Source organism: Ambystoma mexicanum, chromosome 7q (assembly GCF_040938575.1).
Source record: "Ambystoma mexicanum isolate Mex_15411 chromosome 7q, UKY_AmexF1_1, whole genome shotgun sequence".
NCBI lineage: Eukaryota > Metazoa > Chordata > Amphibia > Caudata > Ambystomatidae > Ambystoma > Ambystoma mexicanum.
In genome coordinates, this window is record NC_090941.1 from 9,439,820 (window position 1) to 9,462,374 (window position 22,555).

General features: G+C 44.2%; 1 protein-coding gene across 3 annotated transcripts in view; it reads right to left on the reverse strand.

The window, feature by feature from the left end:
• The window catches only part of GABRR3 (gamma-aminobutyric acid type A receptor subunit rho3), a 2,040,413-nt gene that overhangs the window by 1,624,026 nt on the left and 393,832 nt on the right, over nucleotides 1-22,555 (reverse strand). For all 3 annotated transcript variants that reach the window (XM_069639257.1, XM_069639256.1, XM_069639260.1), the window contains exon 3: nucleotides 2,674-2,741. In XM_069639257.1, coding sequence (XP_069495358.1) covers nucleotides 2,674-2,741 — 68 coding nt within the window. The remainder of the gene's footprint in view (nucleotides 1-2,673; nucleotides 2,742-22,555) is intronic.

Here is a 22,555-nt window from a genome sequence, read left to right on the forward strand (position 1 = left end):
TCACTTAGGATGTCCGTGAACGTAATGCAGCTCTCTGATAGGTCTAGAGGCGTCCGCAGACACCATCAAGAAGTGAGCCAGCGGAGCGGATGGAGATTACTAATTTCTTTAACATATTCTTTTGTTCAATTAAAAAAGAATCTACTGGATGGATTAACACCAAATTTGCGAAAGCATGCTTTTGGGACCAAGCCACCACTCCTCTGTCCAGCGGTTTGGGCTGTATCTGCAAGCAAATTATTTTTTCCATTCATATCTATCCGTTTTTCAATGGTTTTGGCACCCCCTTATAACTTTTCCCCCTCTTGGAGAAACTGCATCAAAGTCTTGCAAACAAATTCATGGTTGGGTCTATACATTTTTGTAATGTTTGTGATAATTCATCAAACAATGCCAAAGATATAAGCCACTCAAAACTGCTCATCCTACAGGAAATGCAACTTAACCTACTGCAGACCCTGTAATTTATCATCATTGCAACATCAATGAACAACAGTACAGCCATCTGCAGGTTTAAGGTCTTTATTTAGCCCTACAATCCACAACAATGACATATTGTGTTATTATAAATATTGCCAATGTTTCAGAGCTAGTTTGCAACCAAAACCTTCGGGCTTACCCCTTTATCCAGTTCACCAATATATCACTGGGAAGGATTTGCTGTCTTTAAATGTTCAATCAGTTTGTATTTAAGGGGATTGGTATCTTCTCATAGTTGAACTAAAATGGCGTAATCGCTCCAGTCTTTTAAGTACAGTCAAATCCCCCTTCATAACCGGTCCAACCCCCTTTTGAGTGCAGTGCCAGGGATTGTTTGTTAGATGTTCCCATTTAATTTCTAGAGGCAGGGGAAGTGGTGCTTACTAGATGTCACATGTTTTACTGCAGCCACAGCAATACCACCTCAGCCTCATGCAGAAAGTGAAAACGGATAGTCTAGTTCATGACAAGATACAAACCAATAAAAAATGTGAAACATGACTAAAACACCACAGACCTGATAATCTCACCCATTCCATTTGAACTTCAAATAATATCATTAATAACAGCCTATTAAGGATAGATTTTCCTTTGTGTTGAAATTACAAATCCTGAAAGTGATCACAACCTGTACTGACCCGAAGAGTTAAATACACTCCCTTATCCCATGGCAAAATGCACTGGGCCAATCAAAGCAAAGGGGGGGGGATCCTGGTGGGTTTGTGTATGTACATGAAACCTCCCACATTCTCCATCCCAGCAGAAATTGCCACATCAAATGATACTGCATAGGTGGAGTGTGAGTATTCCAAGATAAACACAGGAAGATGTGAGAGTTGTTGTGGACGATGCAGAGGAAGAAAGCCTATCTGGTAGGAGGGTAGCTGGTTTGGGTCCCACCTGGACATAGTTTATGGAAATCCTTCCTAAGCAGGCTTTTCCAGAGGGAGCTAAATGCATAAGCCTTCCGCAAGACAGAACCAGATCGCCTAATGGGGTTTGGGCATGGGAAGAGCTTACCCAGCAGAATTGCACAAAGCTGTTGATGTCCCTACCTATTCTTGGCCTTTAAAAGACAAACTAAAGGTGAGTAAAATAACCCCAGTATATTTAAATAAATGTTCCAAGGATTAGGTAAATCCCAAGTAGCAATTTATGGAAGTGTATTTCAAATAGAGTGCTATAAAACCTGTGATTGTGCTAGGAATATTAGTTACTGACACTAGCTAAGCATTAATAGATTCCCTGAGTTTTCACAGGGCAATTTGTATCTGGGTTTGTGAGCATAGTGTACAATATAACTCACAGATTTTCAGAGATTGATAGACTTCTAGTTCTTGACCCGTGAAAACCATTTCTTACATTTAAACAAAATCCGGAATAGAGTTTTCTACACCTCCACGTGGAGTAGGTCAGAGGTTATTAATTCTCCCCTTCATTCAGAATATAATATCACTTAAAAAACCAACATAATTTTTCCAAAAAGATTGATTAAAAAGAGAAGGCTTCTGCCTTAAGCGGATTCGTAATTGCAAGTAAAGTTAATTGTTTGATTCCATTTCTACTTACATTTTGTGATCGCATGCTTGTGTGATCCTTTAACACATCAAGATATTTTCATCTCCAAAATATAAACTTTTACTTTTAAGAAGTTAGTCATATGTGTGCTTCATTATGAATATTATTCTAAGAGTAGTTTTGTGTTTTCTGAATTTGATGTCCAACAACATTTTTATGTTCATATCGGAAAGGATTTTAGTGTTTTGTCTAGAATACTTATTCAGATTTGTTTTTATTGATATGTATTTGTGTGTGTATCGAGCATTTAAACATTATCAAGATGTTAGCATGCACGTTATGTTTGGACTATTGTGGGTATTGTCCCCCACATTTAAAGTCGGGGGGCCACCTGTAATTTCTTGATTGATTATTCTAAATTAAACAGAATATTCAGATTAAAAACAGCCTATTTCTTGTCCTGGAATGTGGGTGGCATTATCATGGTGATGGGTGTTAACATTGCAACCTTAAACTATTCATATGATAGTCATTTAGATATATTCCACAGATTGAAGATGTGAATGGAATAAAAGGCACAATGATAATGGGACTTTTTATGATGTAGGATCTGTACACCACTAGGTGGCGAAAAGGTAGTTGAACTATGTTATTGTCACTCGGCTGGAAACTTACCATATCCACTTCTGAAATGCTGTCAATGCTTTCTACCTGCACATCAATACCAACTGGAATTGGTGACCCTTTAAAACAAGAGAATATAGATGTCATGCTGGATGCAAAAGACATTTTACAAAAACGTTCTACTATTGTCTAAAGTATGTAGGTTTCAACTTTGTTTTGGTTATTTCATCAGACTTTGAAATGTGAACACATACATCTGTGTGTTGTGCATTGTTAAAAGATGAAATAGGACAATACAATCAATTGAAAAACACATAAAATGAAGATAATTTTGGCTAGAAAAACAAAAATATTTACTTCTTACTAGGGGTGTACCCAACGTTGGCTTCAACTAACTATTTGGCCGAAATTCCAATGGGAAAAAAAACGATTCACTCCAGATTAATATTTTATTGTTACTCAGTCCCAGCCGAATACTTTGTATTTCTAATTGAATGCAATCTAACAACTCAGAGAGGCAGACATGCAGTGCAGATTGCAAAAGATAATGGGATGAAACATTCTCTGATAGCTTTCCTGATGAAATATAACACCATGGGACAATTAAGAGGTGGCCATGAATTGTTCCTATGAAAATGCCTCGGGACAAACTTGACTAATTCACAAAAGGTTGTGAAAACAGAATTGAGGTAGTTATGTATCAGCAGTGCCTGGCCTCCACCTAAGTGTAACGCTCACCTGATTCTCGCAGAGGCGCCAGTCTTGACTGGGCGACTACCGTATCTTCAAAGGTGATGTGTAGCACCCGGTTGGCTCTTTGGGCTGGACCTCTGTGCACTGTATGCCTGACGTGTAGAGTAAGATGTCTTAGGTAAGTGAATGCCGAGCTCTCCATCTGCCTCGGGGCAGGGTGCTGTAACCAGTTTCTTCACTGGATAGGTAGCGCAGGCCTCTTGACTTCAGAGGACTGCTGTTCGTCGTTTACTGCACGAACGGTAAGTTTCGAGTCATTCAAATGTCTTTAAAGTCTTTAGTAATGATGTCCCTTGTTTTGCAGGGTTCCGGCGATGGCGGATGACGGGCTGAAGTGAGTTGAAGATGGAGCCCGTGTGATGAATAGAAGCGCCTGGAAGCACGTAAGTAAGCGCTTGTTGCCTGCTTCACGATGCGCTCTAACTGTCTTTTTATTTTGCAGGTACGAGTTCGGAGCGGCTGCAGGGTGCCGAAATACCCACTGGATTAGATGTGGAAAGGAGTAATGGCACATGAGTATTAAAGTTCCCCAATGTCTTTAAACGCACCTTGTTTTGTCTTTCAGATGCGGAATGCAGTGTGAAGACCTCCGGAGCACACGAAGAGTAGGTAAGCCTTTGCCTTCCTTTGCCTTTCAGATGCCGGAATGCTAACCTGTTCTTTCTTGTCTTTATAGGTGTTGCTGAAGACTGGATTCAGGATGGTAAGCCTTTTTCCTTAGGCCCAGGACCGGATGCAGAAGACACGATGAGCGTTCTGCTGCAGAGGTTGCAGAATAACGCAAAGCAAGATTCATCCACCGGGTGTGGTTAAAATAGCCTCCTGTAGTGCTTAGGTGTCTCCTTCCACAGCCACGCCTAGGTAAGAAAAGAGTTCCTGGTAAGAAAAGAGTTCCTGCCTTCCAGAAGAGTTCCAGTGTTCTGAATCTAGGGAGTGGCTCCAGCGCCACCCAACAGGAAAAGTAGTTCCAAACAGAAGAGGATCAGAGGCTCAACTGGCAGGCAAGTAAGCAGCATGGTCTGCTGCAGGTAAGTCCACCCAAGCATTATGAGCCCGGCGCTTCCAGCGCTGGGACTGGGCATATTTATGAGCCTGGTGCCACTGGCGCCAGGACTGGGTCCAAAAGGTCCCAATTGGGACTGGTTGGCACTCGGAACCCGGGTTATGGATCTGCTTCCAAGGGAGCTGGGAAAACCCTGACCTTTTGGAAGCAGAGATCATGACAGTACCCCCCCTCAAGGCCCCTCCCAAACCGGGCTTCTCCGGGGGTTTTGGCTTGTCAGGAAATGTTCGATGAAATCTTTTGATTAGGCGAGGAGCGTGGACATATTCAGCAGGTTCCCAGGATCTCTCTTGGGGGCCGTAGCCTTTCCAGTCAATTAGGTAGAATAGTTTAGATTTGGAGATCTTGGAGTCTAGAATGCTTTTGACTTCAAACTCGAGTTCTCCATCAACTAGGATAGGTTTTGGAGATTTGGTTAGTCGGGTTTGAGGTTGCACGGGTTTTAATAGAGAGACGTGGAAGACCGGATGTATCTTCATGTGCGGGGGCAAGTCCAACTTGACCGCTACTGGGTTTACTATGGTAGTGATGGAATAGGGACCAAGGTATCTTGGGTTGAATGTGCGTGGCCCTTTTAGAGATAGATATTTGGTGGATAACCAGACTTGATCCCCTACTTGATAGTGAGGGGCTTCCTTCCGATGTTGATCTGCTCCTTTCTTGTATTGTTCTTTAGCCCTTTGAAGGTGAGAAACAGCTTCCTTAAAGGCTTGGGTGATTGTAGAATGCAGGTAGTCTACTGCTGGTGTTTCAAGATCTTGGAGGGGATCCAACTCCGAGGTTCGGGGGTGACTGCCGTACAAAAGAAAAAACAGGGTTTTCCCAGTTCCCGAATGGACAGAGTTATTGTAGGCATATTCGGCTATCCAAAGGATATCTTTCCAAGTTTTTTCAGTTTGTTGCAGCATGCAGCGTAAATACTGTTCCAGAGTTTGATTGGTCCTCTCGGTTTGTCCGTCGGTCTGAGGGTGGTGACTGGTCGATAGTCTCACATCAATTTGAGCCGATCGACAGCAACTTCGCCAAAAATGAGAAATAAATTGACTACCTCGATCCGAAATTAGAACCGAAGGAAAACCGTGCAGTCGGACGATGTTTTCGAGAAATTCTCGGGCCAGAGTTGCTGCTGTTGGCAAGCCTTTGAGCAGAATGAAATGCGCCATCTTGGAGAATAAGTCCACGATTACTAGAATCGTATTGTATCCGGAGCATGGAGGTAGATCGGTGATGAAGTCCATAGAAAGCATATGCCAAGGGCGAGGTGGGATGTCAATAGGGCGTAAGAGGCCGGCTGGTCTTTCCTTTTGACTCTTGTTTTGGGCGCATACTCCACAGGACATTATAAAGTCTCTGATATCTTTCTTCCAAGACGGCCACCAGAAGTAGTGCTTGATCTTTTCTGAGGTCTTGGCCATACCGGGATGACCTTCCATTAAAGAGTCGTGATAACAAGAGATTACCTTTTTCTGTAAATCTGTGCTGGGTAGGTATAATCGTTCTTGGAAATACAATAAGTTGTCCTTTACTGCAAAGTCCTTTCCCTGCAGATGCTAATTCTGTATGTCTGCTGGAGTTACAAGTTGCCTGGCTTTATCCTTAACTTCCTCTATGGATTCGGTGGCGATTACACCCAGAATTCTTTGTTCGGGAATGATTGGTACAGGTTTAGGGTTGATCAAGTGTTCTTCCACTCCCATCCGAGAAAGGGCATCAGCTTTACCGTTCTTTGTACCAGGTCGATAGGTAATTATGAAGTCAAACTCGGCAAAGAATAATGCCCAACGGAGTTGTCTAGAGGATTGGGCTTTTGCGGTTTTCAAATATTGCAGGTTTCGGTGATCCGTAATCACAGTAACGGTGTGTCGGGCCCCCAGCAGATAATGCCGCCAAGCCTTAAAGGCAGACTTGATAGCCAGAAGTTCCTTGTCAGTAATCGTGTAATTGATTTCAGGAGGCGAGAATTTGCGGGACCAAAATGCCACGGGATGCAACTGATTGGTTACTGGGTCCTTTTGTGATAGAACTGCCCCCATGGCAAGGCTTGAAGCATCAGTTTCCACGATGTAGGGGAGTTCGGGGCGAGGGTGTTTTAAGATTGGTGCAGAGATAAATTTAGTCTTCAAATCCTCGAAAGCTTGTTCCGCCTCGGTAGACCATTCAAAACGTTTGTTTTTCTTTAACAAGGCAGTGATGGGCTGGACTATTCGAGAGAATTCGGGGATAAACCTGCGATAAAAGTTAGCGAAGCCTAACATGCTTTGCACACCTTTTACGGAGGATGGTGATGGCCATTTGAGAACTGCATCGACCTTCTTTGAATCCATACGCACTCCGCCAGGTGATAATATGAATCCCAAGAATTCAACTTCAGTCACGTTGAAAACACATTTTTCCAATTTAGCGAAAAGTTTGTGTTGACGCAATCTTTCGAGGACCATTTTCACGTGTTTCCATTGTTCAGATTCCGATGAAGAATAAACGAGGATGTCGTCAATGTAAACAACAACACATACATCTATGAGCTCTCTGAGGACATCGTTCATAAAATATTGAAAGGCGGCCGGGGCATTGCAAAGTCCGAAGGGCATGACCTGATATTCAAATAGCCCGTACTTGGTGCGGAAGGCCGTCTTCCATTCATCGCCCTCTTTTACTCGTACCAAGTGGTAAGCTCCTCTAAGATCCAGCTTTGTATATATGCATGCTTTTCTGACTTGGTCCAGGAGTTCAGGGATCAAAGGTAACGGATATCTATTCTTAACGGTGATCTGGTTCAGGGAGCGATAACCGATACAAGTTCTAAGGTCTCCTTCCTTTTTTGGAACGAAGAACAAAGCTGAAGAAGCAGGGGACTTGGAAGGACGAATAAACCCGTTTGCCAGGTATTGATCCAGGTATTGTCGAAGGTGAAGGTTCTCAGGCTCGCTGAGGGCATAAATTCTACTACAAGGAGGAGTAGATCCAGGTATCAGGTCTATCTGGCAGTCATAAGACCTATGAGGAGGTAGGGAGTTAGCCTGATCCTTCCGGAAAACATCTTGGTATTCTAGATATTCGGGAGGTAACTGGGAAGTCTCTGAAGAAATTGCGGCCAGTGCAACACCAGGTGGAGGGTGACAAGTTGAGACACATTCTGGAAACTGGACCGTTCTTGCTCGCCAATCGATCAGAGGATTGTGTTTCTCTAACCAAGGTATTCCTAGAATAATCTGAAACTGAGGGGCCTTGATCACATCGAACACGATCTTCTCATGGTGTCCATCTTGACTTACTAGCGTCACCTCTTGAGTGGTATGCGTTACTGGCCCGGAGGCTATCTCCGTACCATCCACCGTAGTAATGACGTCCTTTACAGCCTTGGGACAAAGAGTTAGATTCATCATCAAAACCATTTCATGATCCACATAATTGCCGATGGCACCGCTGTCGACGTAAGCTTCAATTGCATGTAATCGATCCGGATTATCAGGGCTAATGAGGACCAATGGTATCACGAAATGCGAGGTCACGGAACTGGTTTTCACGCTCGGCAAGAGGACCTCTATTCTTGTCGGGCGAGGTCGTTTCCCTGCTCAGAGTTTGTAACTTTGGTAACTGCAGCTCCTACTGCCTTCTTGGCAGGTTTCACCGGACAGTCTCGAAGAAAGTGCCCTGAGTTTCCGCAATATAGGCATATTGCAACTGTTTCCTCCTTTCCCGCTCCCTTTGTGTTAGAGGACCTTTCAGACCCCCTATTTGCATGGGTTCCCCGGAGTCTACTCCTTTGGAAGGAGTTGGCGGTTTGGAAAGTACTCGAGCACCAAACTTGGAACGATCGGCCTTCCTGTTCTGCAGCCTGTGATCTATTTGAACAACCAAGTCTATATAATCCGAACAGTCTTGTGGGGGATTCACTACTTGGGCTAAAACATCTTTGAGCTCTCCACGTAGACCTCTATAAAACAGCGTAATCCTTTTGTCCTCAGGCCATTGAGTTTCCACTATTAGTCTATTGAAAGATGCAATATAAGCCAAAAGGTCTTGATTACCCTGTCGCAACGAAAGAAGCTCATTGTCCAAGGCCTGCCCCTGTGAATGTCTTGCGAACAGTTTTTCCATACTAAGCTGAAAGGCTTGAAAATCATGGAGAACCGGATCATCTTGATTAACTAGAGGGATCGACCAGTCTGCCGCATTGCCACTAAGGTACGAAAGTACAAAAGCTACTTTAGCTTGATCAGTTGGAAAGGCTGCTGGCCGGCATAAGAAGTGCAACCGGCACTGATTGATAAATACTGCAAACCTCTTTGGGTCACCAGAAAATCGTTCGGGCGGAGCCAGAGGTACATTCCCAGGTAGGTTGATCTGCACTGGATTCATAGAGGCTGTTGAAGGAAGATTTGCCCCTGATGCGGGTAACGGGGTCTGTCCGGCTTGTGACTGTAGCACTTGTCTAGCAAGATTGTCTGTTCTCTCCTTGGAAATAATTAGTTCCCTTCTTAGAGCATTCGTTTCCTGACGAGCTGCATGCACTTCTGCCCTTAGTTCCCCAAGTAACCGGGCTAGGGGGTCAGTATCCGAGGTTTCCATAGCGCCTGGGCGAGAGTTTTGGGGTAGGCTTTGCGTTCTGTAACGCTCACCTGATTCTCGCAGAGGCGCCGGTCTTGACTGGGCGACTACCGTATCTTCAAAGGTGATGTGTAGCACCCGGTTGGCTCTTTGGGCTGGACCTCTGTGCACTGTATGCCTGACGTGTAGAGTAAGATGTCTTAGGTAAGTGAATGCCGAGCTCTCCATCTGCCTCGGGGCAGGGTGCTGTAACCAGTTTCTTCACTGGATAGGTAGCGCAGGCCTCTTGACTTCAGAGGACTGCTGTCCGTCGTTTACTGCACGAACGGTAAGTTTCGAGTCATTCAAATGTCTTTAAAGTCTTTAGTAATGATGTCCCTTGTTTTGCAGGGTTCCGGCGATGGCGGATGACGGGCTGAAGTGAGTTGAAGATGGAGCCCGTGTGATGAATAGAAGCGCCTGGAAGCACGTAAGTAAGCGCTTGTTGCCTGCTTCACGATGCGCTCTAACTGTCTTTTTATTTTGCAGGTACGAGTTCGGAGCGGCTGCAGGGTGCCGAAATACCCACTGGATTAGATGTGGAAAGGAGTAATGGCACATGAGTATTAAAGTTCCCCAATGTCTTTAAACGCACCTTGTTTTGTCTTTCAGATGCGGGATGCAGCGCCGAAGGCCTCCGGAGCGTGCAAAGAGATGGTAAGCTTTTGTCTTTCAGATGCCGGAATGCAGTGTGAAGACCTCCGGAGCACACGAAGAGTAGGTAAGCCTTTGCCTTCCTTTGCCTTTCTGATGCCGGAATGCTAACCTGTTCTTTCTTGTCTTTATAGGTGTTGCTGAAGACTGGATTCAGGATGGTAAGCCTTTTTCCTTAGGCCCAGGACCGGATGCAGAAGACACGATGAGCGTTCTGCTGCAGAGGTTGCAGAATAACGCAAAGCAAGATTCATCCACCGGGTGTGGTTTAAATAGCCTCCTGTAGTGCTTAGGTGTCTCCTTCCACAGCCACGCCTAGGTAAGAAAAGAGTTCCTGGTAAGAAAAGAGTTCCTGCCTTCCAGAAGAGTTCCAGTGTTCTGAATCTAGGGAGTGGCTCCAGCCCCACCCAACAGGAAAAGTAGTTCCAAACAGAAGAGGATCAGAGGCTCAACTGGCAGGCAAGTAAGCAGCATGGTCTGCTGCAGGTAAGTCCACCCAAGCATTATGAGCCCGGCGCTTCCAGCGCTGGGACTGGGCATATTTATGAGCCTGGTGCCACTGGCGCCAGGACTGGGTCCAAAAGGTCCCAATTGGGACTGGTTGGCACTCGGAACCCGGGTTATGGATCTGCTTCCAAGGGAGTTGGGAAAACCCTGACCTTTTGGAAGCAGAGATCATGACACTAAGAGGCCTCTCAAAGGAACTTCATGTTCGGAAACCTCTCCAGTTATTTTGTGCACCAGTCTGCCAGAGTGAATATGAAGAGTTTGCGCATTGGACTATATCCCATACTCTTTTTGTATGGGACCTAGTCAAAGAGCTATTCTCTGTTGGTAACATTTGTGAGTGAAGAGGAGGTTTGGAAATCATGTTGACTACCCAACAGGTGGTTTTCTCGTTTTAGGACAGCAGGCTGGGGACAAGTCAGTTACCTTCAAGCAGTGCAATATGCAACTGACATGTCCGAATACATATTGGCCACTTGGAAGAACTTGCTCATTGTAACATTTCTCAACTCATGTTTAGGCCACTCTGCAGACGCTCCAGGATATCGGAGCATGGCATTTAACATTAACATTTTGCATCATAGACATTTTAAATCTTTCATTGAGGATGGTAGAAAGCCAGGGTGTTAGAACCCGTGGGTGAGAGAAGGATGCAGTGTGTGCAAGGCTGCAAGAGAGCCAGGTTGTTATTATTTGACAATTGTTTGTGTGCCTTCTACTGCATTGATTCAATAGAAAGAGGCCTAGATATCCCATTCTTTTACAGACAGTGTTTGTTTTGTTTTACTTTATTTATTTGAAATGCATGCCCATTTTATATTATTTACACTTATTGATTGTTATTAATTTGCAATATTCCCCTTCTACATGTTCCAATCCCTCATACACCTCATCTACATTTCACCTAAACCCCTCATACTCACCAATACCCAGCACACTCAACAATTCCTCATCACAATTTACACTCCTAAATCTCTCAGCCTGCCAGTCATTCCATACTCCCTAGCACTGTCACAAAGCAAAGTTGCAACTTGCACTCTGCAGTCCCTGCCACACTCTGAATTAAGGTTCCAGTTCACACCTTACACTCTCCGGTCCCTCTTTCAGACACCAGTACTTCATTCTTTCTCTGTATATCTTTGCTGAAGTGTCACCTTCCTACCCCCAGTCTCTTGCTCCTTCTGGGTCTCGCTCCCATTCCCTGAGTCTATTGGGCGCTCCTTCGAGCCCTCTCTCCCCATCTGTTGCTTGCTCCATCTTTCCACTCAATCATCCCACTCGGATTATTGCTCCCTCTCTGGCTCACTGCTCCTTTTCTGCTGTCTAGCCCACCGCTCCATTACTGGTCTCTGGCCTGCCGCTCACTTTCTGGTTTCTGGCCTGCTGCTCGTTCTCTGCTCTCTGGCCCACTGCTCCCTCTCTCCTCACTGGCCCACTGATCCCTCTCTGTTCTCTGACCCATCTGCCTCTATCTTCCTTTCATACCATTTGTTAAAAAATGCAGATTTCTTTTATATACAGCTGTTTTTGTGGGTGTTTTCTTTTAAATTTTGCAGGAGATTTTTCCAAAACAGACAATTTCATATGATTTGTAACAATCTCGAAGTTGTTACCATCTGGGCTCTTGGGGGTCTCACTCAACAGAAATGGTGTGAGAGATGAGAGCATTATTTAGTGTCTCCATCTGCTGGTGTTTTTTTCGGGTACAGAGTGAGAGATGTAAAAAAAAGCTATAGAGCCTTGCATCCTATAATGTGGTCTGAAAGAGGTAGGGTAAGTGGACGTGGATTGAGATTTGACGCAATTGAGTGACTGCCTAACATGCACGTGCATTCTTAGAATTTCTTGTGTTTGTGCACACGTTAGGCTCTCCTATGTTAAAGAATTTGTAAAACTTCTTGGAAGCTGGAGCAAATGTTTGATGTCTGCAGTTTTGGTGGTTACTCAAGCAAAAAGATTGAGGCTGAACCTCAAAAATTAGTGAGGATAGACAAATGTGAAGGCTACAGCAAAAGCATATCTTGATGCCATAGTCCATTTATGCCACTTCCCTGATCCCCATTTGTTGAGAGTATGGGGGGAGTGCTGTGAATTGCATTAACAGGTATATGGATTAGTAAAAACAGTTTTACCTATGTCAATCCTGCGCTTGGTCAGTCTTGGGGAATTTAGTGATACTACTGGGGTCCGACCAGATATCATATTTTTGTTTATATAACTTAATTATACTTCATTACTATATATCGTCTTCAATCTTCCATTTATTTGGATCAGTGATTATACCACCTCCAGCAAACTCATGTTTCGACCCACACAGATCTGTATCAAGGCCGGTATTTATTACATAAATGAAAATCATATTTATTGTAAAAAAGTCCATGAGGAGAAAATTATTTCACTCAGTGTGCATGCCCGGTGCCTTCCTCCAGTAGGTATATGGCTTAATCCAGGGGTGTCGCTAGATCTGGAAAAAATCTGGAGCTACGCTAATGTCAGGACTGTCGGGACTCTGCTAGCTAGCCTTTTGGTTGTAGCCTCTGAACTTGTGTCCGGGGCTACAACCAAAAGGCCTTGGGCTACAGCCCCCTCAGAACCTCTGTAGCAACGCATCTGGATTAATCTACCCTGTAACAATGCATATTCTGGAATATTTTACACCTTGCATACTCTGTACGTACTGAACACTTTAATCACAAAATGGCTTATTAGTGGAATTAAACTTGGTGGTATACAAATCACATGGTCTGGTTAATTTGTAATATGTCTTGTGAAGTCTCAAACCATTTTGCTGTGGAAGATAGGACTTTGAACCAAATTGTCCCTCACCTGTTTTGCTGTAATTTGGAAGAACTAAGCTCATGGAGGAGCAGCTGAGTTGTTTGCTACACTTACCAATGCATCTTGCTAATGCAAAGAAGAATATCCCAACCTTCAGCACATACCTAACGAGGTCTGAAAAGTACATCTCTTTCAATGCACAAATAGAGCAAGTGCTTGTATGAGGTACTATGCTAGAAATAAGCCCCTTAAAAAATACACAAAAGACCAAAAAAAGTAAATGAAATGGCTTTCAAAATGGACCATGCACTCTTGAGAAGAGGATATCTGAGACGCAGTGAAGAAATGAGTGTGCTGTGAGGAATGCCAAAGTCATGGATTAGCTGATGAGGGAGCCAGTAGTGCTGAGATTATCGGTATAGGATTTAGATGATCACAGAAAGAGAAACCACATTAGGATGTATCGCTTGCCAGAAAATGAAGACAATAGTAGCATAAATGCATTTTTGAAAAAGTTTTTAAGAAGTGTTTAGGTATTTTTCTGAGTGAGCTGTTGGATATTAACCAGACCTTCCAGGATTTTGCGGCATGAAATGGCAAATTTTGCGGCATGAAATGGCAAATTTTGCGGCACAAACCTTTATTTATTGCGGCATTTTTGCGGGACATTTTGTATTAACTGGAGGGTGTAAGATTGCCACATTGCAGGAAATAGGTAGAGTGCAAGGCTAGAAGAGAGCCAGGGTATCATTATTATGTGTCTTTTGTATTAATTTAATAGGAAGAGTCCCAGATGTCTCTGGCTTGGCAGAACAGTGTTTGATTTGGCTACATTTCTGGTTTAATGTTCATGCCTATTTAATAGTATTAACTAAATTGATCATTATCAATTGTAATGCTGAAAATATTCCCCTTCTATGTTCTCCAATCCCCCAAACACCCACAAACATCTCACCAACTCTCCATCATAACTTACATTCCTTAACCTCTCACTCTGTCATACAAATACTCACGTGCTATGTCACACTGTCAAGTCACAATCTGCACTGCCCAGCCCCTGCCACACTCCAAATCATACTCCCAACTCACACCTTACACTCTACAATTCCTCCCTCAATATACAGTCCTTCATTCTTTTGTGCTGCTTCTGCATCTTGCATCTTTTCTCCCATTCTATCACATTCTTCCCTCATCCTTTTTCCCAATCTGCAGCTCACTGCCACTTTCTGGCCAACCGCTTCCTCTACTTTCTGTACCTCTGCTCGCTCTCAGATTTCTGGCCCACCGCATCACTGCTTCCTCTGCTCTCTTGTGCAGCACTTCCTCCTCTGACCCACTGCTCTTCCTCTGCTTTCTTGCCCATCACTTCACATCTCACCCATCACTCTCCCTCTCTCTCATAGTGTAACCATTTTTATTATTTTTTTTTAAATGTAGATTTTGTCCCAGTTCCTCAAATGAGGGGGCATTTAAAAAAAGAACGGAGGATATGCTATTTTTAGACAACCCATTTTTGGAAATGAGCAGGTCACCTTATTCTCAAAGGTGACCGGCGCATTTCCACAGGCTTGAGCTGTAGCGCAAATTGTGCGCTGGCAGCTGCCTTGAATGGTGTTCTGGGTTGTTTGACCGAAGTGTAATTATTTGCGGCGGAATTGACCGTAGTCAATTTTGCTGCAAATTGATTTGCACTTCAGCCAAACAACCCAAAATGTACCTTTCACCACCACCCGACCCCCTCCCCTACTTAACCGCTTGGTCGCTGCAGCTTCCCCTGCAACCCTGCGGTGCCAGATCCGTCCCTCTAACGCGGGTCGGATCCGTCCCTCTAACGCGGGTCGGATCCGACTCTGCAGGGTCCTTTTTTCGTTATTTTCCTTTTTTTTCTGTCCCCGCCTCCAATTTTGAGGAAAAAGGGGAAAACACTTCTGCAACCACCCTAGACCAAAAATACTAAACAAGGGGAGCGGGTGACACCCCCGCAACACATGTTCAGTATTTATAAAAATCGATCGAATAGTACTGCACGTAATTGGTCAAATTGTAACATTCGATAGATTTTTGTCATCAAAATGGGGAGTACTTTGAATAGAATCGCTCTCCCGACAGTGTTCTGCAAGCTCCCAGCGCCTTTCACAGGGACAGGCACTCTAGGTGCCTGCCGCTGTAAAATGTGACCCAAAAAATGCATTTTTATCCTGTTTGAGGAACAGAAATGCAAGCGACTCAGCAGCGGTTCATACCTTAAAAGAAATGCATGACAGGGTCAGGAAAGACCCTGTCATGCAGTGGCAGCCCCACATCCCGTGCGCGTAGGGTTGCCTACAATTTCTGCACATTTAAAAGTGCATCTTGCTTGGAAATGAGGGATGTGCTTTTAAATTGACAGAAACGCCACTTTATTTGATCAAGGAGGTGAAAAAGGCCATCTGAATGGGCGCGCATATAAAATGTGCCCATTCATGTGTGCCTTGTGGATTGGGCTGCAATTTTTGGGGCGCAAGTGATTTCATTTCTTGTGTAAATAAAAACAAAAAAAAAAAGTTGAGCACCTGGCACCCTGAGGATTCTTTTTTTCAAAACAGTAATTTTTGCAGATTACTTAAAAAAAAAAAAAATGTTTTTTTTTTTTAAAAGATGCTGTTTTTGCACAAAACGGCCATTTTTGCGGCATTTTGCGCAAAACGGCCGTTTTCGCGGCATTTTGCGGGATCGCAAAATCGCAATAAGCTGGAGGGTCTGATTAACTGATCGCACATGTAGCGAGCCAGTCTGCTAGTCATTGATCTTGGCTTGGTGGCAGTGAAACTGTTGAGATTTAGGGTGATTGTAAAGTAACTGTTAAAATACACCCAATAAGGAAGATTCTAGATAATGCAAAAGCAAGCAAACAGTTTTTTCGGAAATGATGAAAAGTATAAATTTACAAGATTTTGCAAGAGACTAAGGACTGAGTAGAAGGACAATTCCGGCATTTAGTCTTACACTCTGATTGATGTGTGTCAAATTTGGCCTCTTCAGCTCTTGAGTCATTAATGTCACAATGAAATCTGGGAGGACTACATGTTTTGAAAAACTAGAGGCCTGTAGCTTCACTGAAAATGCAGGATCCTAAGGAGAAGCAAGTGAACTACTCTCAGGGTACTCCCTTCTGCTCCTCACTCTCTCTCTCTCTCCTCCAGCTGCTTTACTGGAGGGGGATAAGTGATCTCAATAGTTAACGTAATTGTAAAGGAGAAGAAACATTTTAAGTAATGTGTGCTTAAAGCTTCTGTGAGGAACCAGGAATGAGAGGACTAATAGTGATTGGCATACATGAATCTATGTGATCACTGCCCCACCCATAAAGTCGACTATTAAATTGCAGACTCCCATTATGGCACGGTTCAGTGATCACGTAGATCACTGTGCCCTTCATCCCGATAATCACCTCCCCCTATCCACTTACCTTTTCGGTGGCACACCGTGAAGTGTGCCGCCGTCTCTCCTCCGACCCTGCAGTGTCAGTTCTCGCCCAATAACGTGGGTCTGAACTGGCGTTGCAGAGTCATTTTTTATTTTATTTTTATTTCTTTTTCTTTATTGTCCACTGTACCATCTAATGGAAGCGAGGGACACCCCTGCGATCCCCGACCCCCACTACACCAACAAAGGGGAGCAGGGGACACCCCGGATCCCATTAGATGGTGTAGTGGGGGTCGGCATGATATTACCGCTCAAAGGCACAGTAACTAACATGTCGCAGTGTTCAGGGTGACATTTTTGTATTATTCTGCATAAACCTGTATTAAATAAATAAAGGGATTGGAAAATGCCTCACTATCCCTAATCTAGGAGGTATTTCCCTACCTTAGCCAAAACTAAGGGTCTGCCAAGTGTCTAGATGTCCAAAGCAAACATTTCCTGTGTCCGAAATCCTCTCCTAGCCCTTGCATTCTGAAAACAAACTCTGAGGTATTAAGGATATTGTCTTTGGCTTTGAAAGTGTGCAAATGTTCAAGTTCAACAAAAGGTATAACTCCAACAAAATCTCCAAATGGATAATGTTCACCTTTCCAGGGGAATGACTCCCTTCCCCAGGATTCTGTGCAGTAAAGCAAAACAAAGTTCAAAAGAATAACCACGTTCTTTATAGCACAACAGGATAACTCCCTCATCTTGGTATTGCAATCCACTCCAGGTGAAATGACTCTCTTCCTAGGCCTTTCTCCACATTCAATGCAATTCAAATCCTAAGGGCATGTGTCTTGCTTGGAATTCTTTTTCCAAGATAACACAACTTAGATGTGGGTCCCAGACTTGCAAAACACCTGGTATACTCTCCTGTCAGGTTCTCTTGTACAATTCCTTGTGTGTGCGAATACCCAATCTGTATACCAGTTCACTTGTATACTGGTATACTTGTATACCTGTATACCAGTATACCAGTATACTGTATCCTGGAATACTGATGTACCAGTATACCAGTATACCAGTATACCGGAATACCTTTATGTTGGTATAGCGGTATACTAGTTCACAGTATACCAGTTCACCTGGTATACCAGTATGCCAGTTCACAGTTTACAAGTTCAATGGTATACCAGTTCACCTGGTATATTCTTCTGCCAGGATTTTAGGTTGCAATCTCTCATTCAGTGCAAGAACGTGTGGGTCTTCGCCTAGCTACTTCATAACAAAGTACTGTGAGTATGAAGATGACAGTGATTCCGATGAGGATTACTTTCTCCCCCACTCTCAGCAATCAATGAATTCTTTATGGGTCACTTTGCCTTAATTTTGGCTTCCCATTCTTCCCTCTGGGTTCACCGGTAACCTATATGTTCTTTCACTCCACTCCACTCATACGTATTCGGGTAATCGCCTCAGTATTCTCAGGAGGATATCTCAGGGGCAACGCGCTCGAGTTGGAAGCTAGATGATGCGGAGCAACTCAGGTTTGACCCCCAGTTCCATGCTTTGAAACCTCTGGGTATTTAGCGTGTTACAAATAACCAATTTTAGATATACATTATACATTTGCTGGACTCAAGCAGCTTTCCCCAATCAGTGGTATGGAGCGTTCTCACTCCTTGTGTCAGAACGAAGCCTGTTCTGGCTTCCAGTTCCCACTGTGACTTCTTTCTTCTTTGGTTGGTGATTCTGCTGCCAACCGGCACTGCTTCTCTATGTGGCCAGTTAGGAGCTCCTTTCTGCACTTCTCCTCTTGCTGGCAGTGCTCTGTGGCCATGGCTCCCGGTGCCCTATGCTTCCTGGTCTGCCTGACCAGCCAAGAGTGCTTGGGTGGGCTCCCTCTCTCACCGCCTGCACTTGACTGCCTTCAGCCTTCCCTCCCGGATTAGGACATCTCCTGTTCTGCACTGCAACCAGAATCTCCCGTCGGTTTCCAAGTCGAACCTTGAAAAAGGATGCTCTCTCCATCTTTCAGCAGTGGCTGATTTAAACTCTTGCCTCCATTATCACAATATGCCATCAAGGCATATGGAATGGAGGGGATATCCCTAAAAGAAAAGTGTGGTGTGAGAAACCTGAGGGCGTCCTCACATTTTCTCCCTCTGAATCCTTTGCTCAGGTGGCCAGGGAAGGGCCATCGCGCTTGGGTCCCGACCCTGGGAGCGGACAAGTGAGGGAGGACCACCTGAGTAGGGGGTCCTTGGGAAGTGGAAAGAGGATGCCTGAGGGTCAGACACAATATCCCCCCTTCCCAGTTATCCATCACCCTACTCTCCCTCTTATGGGCCATTACCATCCACCTTCCCCATTTTCTTTACGTACTGGGATGAGGAAGAGTCAATTGAGAGTTAGAAAGATTACCTCTGGGAAAAGTACTGTGAGGAGGAAGATGAATGGAGAGGCCTACTACACTACACCACTAGGCTGTCCCTTTATTGAGGTCAGGCAGAGTCCGGCATTTGACACCAATTATACATACCTGCACTCTGTTCAATACCATTCCAGGACTGACAGGAGTAAAAGGGTCCTAAGGGTCAGGCATGTCTTAACAATTGGTCTAATAAGAGTCGGGCATGGGAGGCTAAGGACTCACACCTGAAATCCCTTAACAGGGCTCAGGTGTATAAAGGTGGTGCATTCAGCAGTGTGTGAAGAAGAATTTGGGAGAGCAGAAGGGAGGCTGCATGGCTGAGTCCAGAAGGGGATCCCTTCTCAGTCCCAAGCCAGGGTTTGCCAGTGAAGCAGAGTGAGTAGGGAGAGGAGCCGAGCCGCTGTGGCTGTCCAGGACCAGCTGGAGGAGAACAGAACACTGGGACACTGAAGGTCTACAAGGTGAAGCAGGAGAGGAAAGCGTGGCGAGGGAGCCGTGTCTTCAAGGAGCCAGGAAAGTCCATGTAAGGGAGCCAGGAGGCATGCTAATCCCTTTTGAAATTGGTAACCAGAAATGCACATTCCCATGGGCCAGCCCAGGAGTGTCCGAGGGGCAGGCGGTGAGACCCTGACCTCAAACGGCAAAGACATTGACAAAGAAAATACAACCAGTGAGTGAAGCACAGTGAGAGACTGATGTGTGCATTGACAAGGATACCAAGTGGTAGAGCGGTCGCATGTATGAGTACACGTTCTCCAAAGACTGTGTAAAGAAAGGAAGTGCCTGCAAAGAGGGGAGCTGTGCACAGACACGAAGTGTGAGTGAAATAGAGATCCTAAAAAAGGGAGCTCTGAAAGAAATTAAGTGGGGTCAACATTTCCAAAACTAATGAAGAAGTATTGACATAATGTACAGAGTGTTGGGAAAGCATTGGGGTGTCCTCCAGGTGGGAGATTGATCCAGGAGGGCCACAAAAACCCCACCACATGAAATAAGCACTGGGGTGGCCACCAGGCGAGAGAGTAATCACGGAAGACTGCAGGGACCGCACCTTAAAGAGATGATGAAATACATGTGTGAACTTTGTGACAGGTTGGTAACAAATATTTGAGGGGCAGGTGGTGACTGTTGTAGCTGAATAGAATGTGGAATGTTTGGTGGGTAGAACTTGGGAAGGAATGGAATGGAGAGGAGTCAGTTATGATATGGGAATAAAGGAGTTCAGACATGCAGGCTGACTCCTGTCATTATTTGATGAAGATATAATAATTAAAGTGGTGTCAATGAGGCACACAACAATTGGTGACGAGGTAGTGATTGATCCACTGAAACACTGATGAGTTATAGAGATGGTCAAGAGAAAGCAGCTTGTGAAACTATTTTAAAAAATACAGTGGAAGTGGCTAATGAGAAGACAGAAATAAAGATAAAGGAAACAGAAGCCAACGGAAGGAAAGAGTAAGAACAGAGGAGCAACGCTGCGTGGAATTGGCTGGTAGGACTTGCTAATATGGCATACATGAATACATGAAGGAGAAGATTGCCAACGGGCTGTTGTGCAGGAAAGGCATTTTTCAACAAAAAAAGAGAAAAGAAGAAACTGGAACTGTGATATTCATGGGTGTGCGAGGTCTAAGACTGTTGGAGGTGTCAGAGTCACTGGCTGGGACTCTATGAGGCAAAACTAAAGGAAGGCATTGAAAGGAAAGTGATGTGGTGCGAGTGCAACCAAATGAAGGACATTGAGCAAAGAATAAGTGCTGCCCTCTCATGAGTGATTGCACGAAGAGTGTCAAATAAGGAACATAAGATCGAGACACTAACTAAATAAAACAAACAGAGAAATTAACTAAAATGTGTCATGACTGCAAAATGGAAACTATGAAAGTTCAATTAAATCAAAGTGTGGAATAAAGAGCACAGTGGTGAGGCATAGACTGCAACAACAACACAGAAGTGCCCACTCTGGGAAATTGTTTTCCGTTACTGGCTGAAGAACAGAAAATATAACACAAAATTAAGGTGGCAAAGAAAGATACCAGTGAACAGCCCACACCGAGGCAGGTGAATCTGGGAATCTGGATGAAAGTGAACAAGTGGAATGCTACACGTATGAGCTAGTGGCACAAGGTCTGCTATCTCCCTGTATATAATCACAAATGTCCTGCTGTAGGACCTTGAACAGTACACTGCATAGGTGAACTAGCAAAGGATTGGCATAAAAAAATAGAGTGTTTAAAGTGGTGTTAAATTGTAAGGTGCGCTTCATTTGCACTCACACACGGGTGCATAGAGCAACCTTATACTGTAACAGCCTAAGCAACTTTATACTGTAACACTGTTCAGAAAGATATCATTATTTCATTTGGTTATCCTGGTGCGAGAGCAACAAAACAAGATAGAACTGGACAATTGAAAGTTGCACAGATGAAATAATGTTGACCAATAAAGGAAATAACATTATGCAATCAAGCAACAAAGGCAACTACTGCTGATGAAAGAAAGAGCGAAGAAACTGGGCCAGAAGTGAGTAACCATGTTCCTGAATATCACAAGTTGGAATACAAGATCAGTCCAGAATGAGGGGATTCTGGTGAACTATCTACATTGCTTGGACCCAATTATACTTGGGACACAGGAAAGTCAGGAGCAACGATGGAAGGAATGGATGGAGGAGTTTGATGGCTTCTTGAGAGCAGCAGAGAATCAGGATGCCTCAAACAAAATGGACATATTTGTTAATTCGGTAGGAAAGGAGGTGAGAAATGTGGTAATGAGCATTCTGGTTCAGGAAACAACAACATATCAACAATTGGTCGCTGTGATTGGTGAACTTTTGGTTGTCCCTCCCAATCGGGGCTATGAACGATATGTATTTAATCAGTGCACACAATATCCACATGAAGCAATTGACCAATTTGTATTACGATTAAAGAGAAGGGCAGAATATTGTGAATTTGCAAGCTTTAGTGATGATGAGGCGATTAGGCTGAGAATCATTGAAGCGTGTACGTCATCACAACTTCGAGGACATCTTCTAAGAGTGCCTCTCTCATTAAAGGAAGTCCTGGAGTTGGCACGAGTGTATGAAAGAACTGAAAGGCAGGTAGCCAAGATGGAAAACAGAAGTGAGTTAAATACCATTAACGGTATCAGAGATAACAGACAGAGGCAATGTCGATATTCAAACCTGTTCACCCGGCAAAGTGCATGGTATGGCACAGCCAGGAGTCAGCTGGAGAAGACGTGCTGTAGATGTGGATTGGATTTTCCAAACAGAGGTAGAGTCCAGCTTTTGGTCGGATATGCATGAGATGTGGGCAAAGGAATCATTTCTGGATCATGTGCAAAGAAGGGACCCCAGTATCGGCAACATGGAGCTCTAGCAGACAATTGCTACCAAGGAGGAGGCGTGGCATGGTGAGATTTCCTGATAAGGAGAGCATACAACCTAGTGCAAATGGATATGTAAAAATGTGTCCGTCCCAGCTGAGATGTGCCAAAGCAGTAACATCAAACCAAAGGAAAGATCTGGACACAGAGCATTTTGGAAATGGGGTGGGAGACATGGACATGGTCATGGAAGACAGAAGACTTCAGGCAAATGTGGATTGGATGAATCGCAAGAGGAGAATGGAAGAAGATCAGATGTCAGTGAATGAAGGTGAATTTATACTGCGTAGGCAAAAACAACAAAGGGAGGTGGGATCCAGTCGTGACCCAGATTCAGTTACATTCATGGCTATCAAAAGGCACATAGCAACTGT